General features: G+C 31.8%; 1 protein-coding gene across 1 annotated transcript; it reads right to left on the bottom strand.

Moving 5' to 3' along the window:
• Positions 1-1,760: 1,760 nt before the first annotated feature.
• Positions 1,761-7,445, bottom strand: LOC124374307. Its single transcript, XM_046832540.1, has 3 exons — positions 7,421-7,445; positions 6,025-6,108; positions 1,761-2,269 (listed from the first exon to the last, which is right to left on the bottom strand). Exons 2-3 carry the CDS (start codon positions 6,088-6,090, stop codon positions 1,874-1,876), a joined length of 462 nt encoding a protein of 153 aa, XP_046688496.1. The 5' UTR covers positions 6,091-6,108; positions 7,421-7,445; the 3' UTR covers positions 1,761-1,873.
• Positions 7,446-7,926: the final 481 nt, after the last annotated feature.

The following is a 7,926-nucleotide window of genomic DNA, read 5'->3' as shown; positions in this document are numbered from 1 at the left end:
GTTCAACCGTTGTTCTGGTTTGACTATGCTAGTGTAGCCTTCTGTGATTTGAATAGTGAGTTGATAGCAAAGCTTACAAAGGGCACAGAATGCGTGTATTAGATTTATTTTCAATTTACGGTTGGACGATCATGTTACTCAGTATTTTAGAGATTTAGGTTGGTTAAAGGTTAAAGAACGAAATTGAGTATAAATTTTCTCGCTTTGGCTTTTAAGGCCTTGACAATATAAAGAACCTCAATATTTGTATGAAAAGTATACGTTTATGAAACAATGTACACCTTAGAGAGACACGTTTTGGTAGTGAAACCTTGCAGTTTTCCAATTCACAGAACCGTGACATATAGTAAATCTTTTCATGTGCAGTCAGTCAGATTATTAAATGCTGTTGATATTGAAAACTAAAGGTGCAGAAGAAAAACCCTTAAGGCTTTTTTTGAGAGGAGTTTTAAAAGTCAACTATTAGAAAGGTATTTGTAACTTTTAGTTTAGAGAGAAACAAAATGTGTATGTACAAGCATATTTAACATGGTCAACATACAGTAGTTGTAATGCAAATGTAGAATATAAATTGAGAGGAATTTAATTCAGAACTTATAACCGTAATTCATGTCGCTGTGAAATCAGAATAATGATATGGAAAAATATGTATATGTATATATATTTATGTATATGTGTATATATATAATTGTGTTTTTATTAATAAAATGTAGAATAAAATATAATGATAGTTAGTATCGTTTTGTGTGTTGTTGGTGGTGTAAAACGGATGTTTTCTTTTTTCGAAATATAAATTAGTGTTAATATAGTAAGTAAATAGTAGTATGATAAGACAAAATAAAAATGTATATTAATGTAAAATGGGCCATAACTCATGTATTTGTTGTAAATGTGTATTTTATGCCTGTCATGGTGGTGGATTAGACCATTGGTCTAAAACCATGGCAGGGGAAATAAAACAAATTATCAAATTATCTCTCTCTCTCTCTCTCTCCTCTCTCTCTCTCTCTCTCTCTCTCTCTCTCTCCTCTCTCTCTTCTCTCTCTCTCTCTCTTCTCTCTCTCTTCTCTCTCTCTCTCTCTCTCTCTCTCTCTCTCTCTCTCTCTCTCTCTCTCTCTCTCTTCTCTCTCTCTCTCTCTCTCTCTCTCTCTCTCTCTTCTCTCCTCTCTCTCTCTCTCTTCTCTCTCTCTCTCTCTCTCTCTCTCTCTCTCTCTCTCTCTCTCTCTCTCTCTCTCTCTCTCTCTCTCTCTCTCTCTCTCTCTCTCTCTCTCTCTCTCTCTCTCTCTCTCTCTCTCTCTCTCTCTCTCTCTCTCTCTCTCTCTCTCTCTCTCTCTCTCTCTCTCTCTCTCTCTCTCTCTCTCTCTCTCTCTCTCTCTCTCTCTCTCTCTCTCTCTCTCTCTCTCTCTCTCTCTCTCTCTCTCTCTCTCTCTCTCTCTCCTCTCTCTCTCTCTCTCTCTCTCTCTCTCTCTCTCTCTCTCTCTCTCTCTCTCTCTCTCTCTCTCTCTCTCTCTCTCTCTCTCTCTCTCTCTCTCTCTCTCTCTCTCTCTCTCTCTCTCTCTCTCTCTCTCTCTCTCTCTCTCTCTCTCTCTCTCTCTCTCTCTCTCCTCTCTCTCTCTCTCTCTCTCTCTCTCTCTCTCTCTCTCTCTCTCTCTCTCTCTCTCTCTCTCTCTCTCTCTCTCTCTCTCTCTTATAAATGAAAAATTACTTCTACGAGTATTTTTTATTTCCAAAATTATTGTGGCTAAATCAAATAGTTTGTGCTTATTAGTGTATTTATTTTGATTTCATATTATTTGTCAATAGCGGTACTTTACTCAACTCCATTCATTTCATTATAACAAGAAATATGTTGATCATCGTAATGACGGCAGAACTAGTAGTAGTACTGATTTGGTTTCTCATAATAGGGGACATATCCTGGATGTCCAGAATGCATGCCCACTTCTCCCCAGCCTCCGCGTCCATGACTGATGCCTGCACCTGCATTGATTCCTAATAAATTTCCACCAATTCCTAATCCAAAAAGTGATTTTAAAGAACGAGGAGCAATTGCGCCAATCTTTGTGTCTGCCTCATGCTCCTTCATATCTTCTGCTGGTATTCCAATACTGACTTCTTCTGCTGTTGGTATTCCAATACTGACTTCTTCTGTTGGTATCCCAATACTGACTTCTTCTGCTGTTGGTATCCCATTACTGACTTCTTCTGCTGTTGGTATCCCAATACTGACTGGTGTGAATATGGGGCCTTCAAAGTTTGAACTCTCGTCCTGAAAATCATAAATAATAATGATATTTATATTTACTTTTATGAATAATAATCTTAAATTAATAAAGTAGATTTTTACATTTCAAGACTTCATTAATATAGGTTAAGCATTTGAAGATATGACATCAGTATATTGCTTTATGGAAACTCACAAAAAAGACGTACACACAAATGTGTGTATATATATATATATATATATATATACATTAAATTGTATAAATGGCAATTGCCTTATTTAATTTCAATAAACATGTATAATGGCAGCACATTCACCCGGTAATTGATCCGGGTTCGACTCCCGGCGGAGCGAGTACTTTTTGCGATTACATTTTTATTGAAATTATATATATATATATATATATATATATATATATATACGTGTGTTTTATAGATATTTATACGTTTTTGTGAAACGATTCAAATATTTTATATATATATATACAGGGTGATTCATGAAGTTCTCCCCCCACTTCTACAAGCACATTGTACTAGTAAAAAAATAATGAAAAAAATGTTATATAAACATAGGTCCGAAAAACGCTTCGTTAGCGAGTTACAGCTAGCGAAAGATTTCGCCTGAATTCCTGGATAAAGAGTAAAATAAAGCCATACTGAACTTTTGGAAGGTAATTAAGTAAGAAATATCGTGGATTCTTATGTATTTTTACCTGATAAAGCTAATAAAATAGGTTTCAGAACTGTACCTGTAAGTAGTTTTTGAGGGATTCAGGGTTAAATGCAAAAAAATTGGGGCACGAAACAATGTTTTTTTCAAGTTTGATGTACAATAACTTTGTTAAATTGGTAATAAATACATAAAAAAATCAACAAACATTAAATTTGTACAGAATTTAATTCTGAGAAAATTGATATAACCAAAGTCTAAAATAAAACAGAAATAAGTACCAAAAAAATCGATTTTTATTCAGTATAATACATTACTAGCTGTAAAGAAATACCGTACGGTATTAGTTTAAAATAAAACAAAACAAAAATGTTTGTTCCTTAATGATGAGATAAATTGAGAAAACAAGATTAACTGTTAAATAAATTTGTTTGTAAATAAAAATATCATGTTTTAATTACGTTTGTATATTTTTTTAATAAAAATTTACATCAAATGTTCAAAAATAAATGAAGCAAACATTTTCCCATTATTGTTTACTAATCATCGAAATGCAGTTTTTTGTTTTAATTAATTTCTAAGTTGGTTAATGCACGAATAACAGCTGAATCAACAATGGTATTCTGTACTGTTACGTTAGAACTGTGTATTAGTGGTGTTTTGCAAGCTACAGCAGGAGATCGGGTTCTGTGTGAATCGTGTTATTAAATGCAATTTTTCTGTGAGTTATAATTCGATTTTTATTCAGCGAAAAAAAGCCCTTAATTATTTACATCAGAGGAATACGCTGATATGGTTTTTATTTTGGGTTACTGTAACGGTAATGCTAGAGCTGCTGTAGAAGAATATGAACTACGTTACCCTAATAGGAGGATTCCAGATACCAAAACAATTTTGGGAACTTTTCGTACTCTTCGGGAAAACAGGATCACTACCAAGTACTAGAACCAATTATGAACGAGCTGTCCAACTTGATGATGATATTGTTATTAATGCTGTTCATCGCAGTTCAGGTGTAAGTACACGACGTATTTCTAGGCGGATAGGAGTTTTCGCAGTCAACGGTGTGGAGGTCACTTAATCGAAACAAATATATTATCCGTTTTCATAAACAAAAGGTTCAACATCTACAGCTAGGGGATGGTCCGCTTCGCTTGGAGTTTTTGCAACTTTTTGAATATTAATAATCAACTCTACAAGCGTATTTTGTTTACGGATGAGGCATAATTCACTCGGGATGGTGTCAATAACTTGCACAATGAACATTCATGGGCAGAAGAAAATCCACATGAGGTAGTGGAACGGAACTTTCAACACCGATTTAGCGTCAATGTCTGGTATGGCCTTTTGCACGATCGGCTGATTGGGACCTTTCATATTACCTGGACGCCTAAATGCTGAGTTTCTATTTGCATTTCCTTCAAGAAGAGTTGCCGCAGCTGTGTTAGAGAATGTTCCTTTACATCTCAGACAAAATTTGTACTTCCAGCATGACGGAGCAGCACCTTCCCACTTTTCACGTGCTGTTTATGCTTACTTAAATTCATCAATTTTCCTGGACCACTGGATTGGTCGTGGAGGGCCTCACCCTTGGCCACCAAGATCACCAGATCTATCTCCATTGGATTATTGCATCTGGGGATGGATGAAAGACATTGTATACAAGACAAAAGTGAATTCTCGTGATGAATTAATTGCCCGTATTATGGATTCGGCTGTGCAGATACAGGGAAAGTCCTGAAAAAATTAAGAAACGCAACAAAAGCAATACACAAACGTGCTGCAAAATGTATTGATAATGATGGCCTCATTTTCGAACATCTATTATAAAAAGGTGCGTACGGTTGGCCCAACCTGATTAATTTTGCTTAAAAACTAGTAATGTATTATACTGAATAAAATCGATTTTTTGGTACTTATTTCTGTTTTATTTTAGACTTTGATTATATCAATTTTCTCAGAATTAAATTCTGTACAAATAATGTTTGTTGATTTTATGTATTTATTACCAATTTAACAAAGTTATTGTACATCAAACTTGAAAAAAAAATAACATTGTTTCGTTGCCCCAATTTTTTGCATTTAACCCTGAATCCCTCAAAAACTACTACAGGTACAGTTCTGAAACCTATTTTATTAGCTTTATCAGGTAAAAATACATAAGAATCCACGATATTTCTTACTTAATTAACCTTTCCAAAAGTTCAGTATGGCTTTATTTTACTCTTTACCCAGGAATTCAGGCGAAATCTTTCGCTAGCTGTAACTCGCTAACGACGAGCGTTTTCTGACCTATGTTTATATAACATTTTTTCATTATTTTTACTAGTACAATGTGCTGTAGAAGTGGGGGGAGAACTTCATGAATCACCCTTGGTATATATATATATATATATATAATAATATATATATATATATATATATATATATACATAGTAAAATGTGTGTTTCTGTCTAAAATTACTAATTTATATTACCAATCTAAAATAATATAATGCTTTTAATTTTATAAGTTTCTTCAGTGTAAAATACCTATTTATGCATGTATTTCCAGTTTTAGGACAGGTTGCATAAAATCTGTGGAGCTATCATTATGTCCTCAAATTTAAGATACGCTCCTGGGAAATCCGGTGTTATGGCTACCCTAATCCTGGATCTTTAGTAAACTACAACTGCAATAAACCAATTCGTGATAAAAAAAAATGTATAGAATAGGCCTATATCCAAGATAGATTTCAAAACTAACTTTCATTTTACGGATAAATATTAAAAATTCACGGATATATTATGTCAGTATTAAGATTTTCATACATCCTATAATTTATGGATACATCTTAAAAACTGTTTGTAACTATACCATAATTTTTACATAAAAATAAACATAAATAAGTTAGGACAAACATTAATTTCTTCTCTCGATATTGTGAACCCTTTTAAGATTAAAACTTGTTAAAAAAAAACTAATTCAAATTTATGTGTTTAGGTAATTGATCTCTGCATATTATATAGCTTACATATAATACATAATCAGAAAACTAGCTATGTAAGGAAGTATATTATTTCAATTGAGAGGGCAATCCAATATCCAGCTTACAAAACTACTATTAAACATAAAATTAAAAACTGTTTACCGTTAAAGGATAGCTGCCAACCAAGGATGCCAGAAGGCAGAGACAAAGTAGTCCTACTAAAGCCATTTTCTGTCACAATAAAACCTAAAAAGAATCATACATCGTCAATCATATATGATATACAGGTATCGCAGACAATACTGAAATATATATTTATCACAGTAAATAAAACACTCTGATATATTAAAAATTGTGATATAGAATCGTTGTTTTTGAGTATATAGAAAGTAGTCTGAAATTATTATTTTAATGACTTCAAAACTTTGTTTTAGTTATCAAATAAGAGTAGTATAATATTATTATATTTAATGAAATGATACCCAAGAACAATTTAATGGTTCCCATGAACTCTTAAAACAATTCATAGAAATAAAAAATCATTATGTCATAAAGCTTTAAACATTTTATTTGTTAGGTTTTTAGCAAATATCTGAGTGTACTTAATAAGTATTCCAAACTAATTATTTGTGAGGAGCAATGTTTTCCATTTTTTGTAGTAAGAGTCAAGAATTATGTAAGGCCTTCAACTTATTCAAAAACATATTTTAAAAGACAATCCATGCAATTTCCATCCACACCTAAACATTGAACTATTTTAGAGAATTCCTAATGCTAATATTCCCCCATTATTCTTGTTGTGTTGCTCTGTTATTGTTTCTGCTTGTCTTTTGTTACACATTTATAATTACGACTGTGCCTCTTGGTTATATATTTACATTTATTGCTTGCATTTGTTGTTTTTATATTTTTTTTTCTCTGTTGGTACCTATATATATTTTACTCTTGTTATTTATATACAGTATTTTCCCCATTGTTGTTTACTTTATATAGTTTATTTGCACTGTTATTATTTATCTCTTTATTTATTCATATGTCACGTCTTAGACAGTAATGTGCATGCATTTAAGTTGAATATGCATTTAAGTTAAATATTTTTTATTTTTTTCAGTTTTTTATTTACCACTATCAGTCATTAATGTTAATATCTTTTTACTCTTGTTATTCATTTAAAGTTTATCTTTCATTGTTGTTAATAATTGTATAGTTTATTTGCACTGTTATTATTTGTCTGTTTGTTTCTCCATATCACATCTTACAGTAGTATATTAAGTTAATTTTATCACTAATTTATTATATATTTTCACTAATTGTTAATATAATTTATACTTTCTTATTACATTAATTATACGTTAATTATGCCTAGATCTGATTTAGAGTCCAGTTGCATGTTTGGTTTCGCCCTTTTGTTTAAGTATGATTTAATCATCTATTATAAGTTAATAAATGTAAATTGGTTTTTGACCGTTGGAAGGAAATAAATAAATAAATATATTTACGTTACATGTTATTACATTCATTCTTAAAAGTACATAAATAATAGATTTGAAATGCTTACCTTGTATGCTGTACGTGAAGCAAGTGTTGTACTGAGGAAAATTTCTTCACTTATATACAGCTCTTATTAATAACCATTCTAAAAATAGTATCATTATCTATGATAGCTATACGGTGCATGGATTTGATTGTTTTCGTCTAATTGGCGTAACAAACCTGTAAGTCATGCCTTGACACTCGACAATAAATTCTTACTGAATACAATGGATGTGGTTGTTTAGTTCAATGATAAGAGTTTTATGGATGTAGCGTTTCTAATAAATTTTCTTCAATATGGCTTGAATAAAATTATATTAATTATAAAGGTAAAATCAATGCTCTCTTCCGCCGACTGTGCTATATACTATTGTTGAGTGAAATTTTAAAATATAACATGGAACATACTTTATTCCGTTATTAACTAATGTTATGGGTTTTAATAGTATTCCATCACTGTCCTTTACATTGGTAGATATATTATTAATTACCTTACAAATCAGATCTTTATTAATATTTGTAAAAAAAAAT

The sequence above is a fragment of the Homalodisca vitripennis genome, unplaced genomic scaffold, assembly GCF_021130785.1.
Source record: "Homalodisca vitripennis isolate AUS2020 unplaced genomic scaffold, UT_GWSS_2.1 ScUCBcl_7836;HRSCAF=15675, whole genome shotgun sequence".
NCBI lineage: Eukaryota > Metazoa > Arthropoda > Insecta > Hemiptera > Cicadellidae > Homalodisca > Homalodisca vitripennis.
Note: the sequence above shows the minus strand (reverse complement) of the source record. Positions and strands in the feature narration are given on the sequence as shown.

Bases quoted from the DNA above. Each gene is read 5' to 3' on its own strand.
- LOC124374307 (XM_046832540.1), bottom strand. From the start codon at position 6,090: ATGGCTTTAGTAGGACTACTTTGTCTCTGCCTTCTGGCATCCTTGGTT. The intron at 2,270-6,024 runs GTAAACAGTTTT...TATGATTTTCAG, and splicing joins TTGGCAGCTATCCTTTAACG to GACGAGAGTTCAAACTTTGA.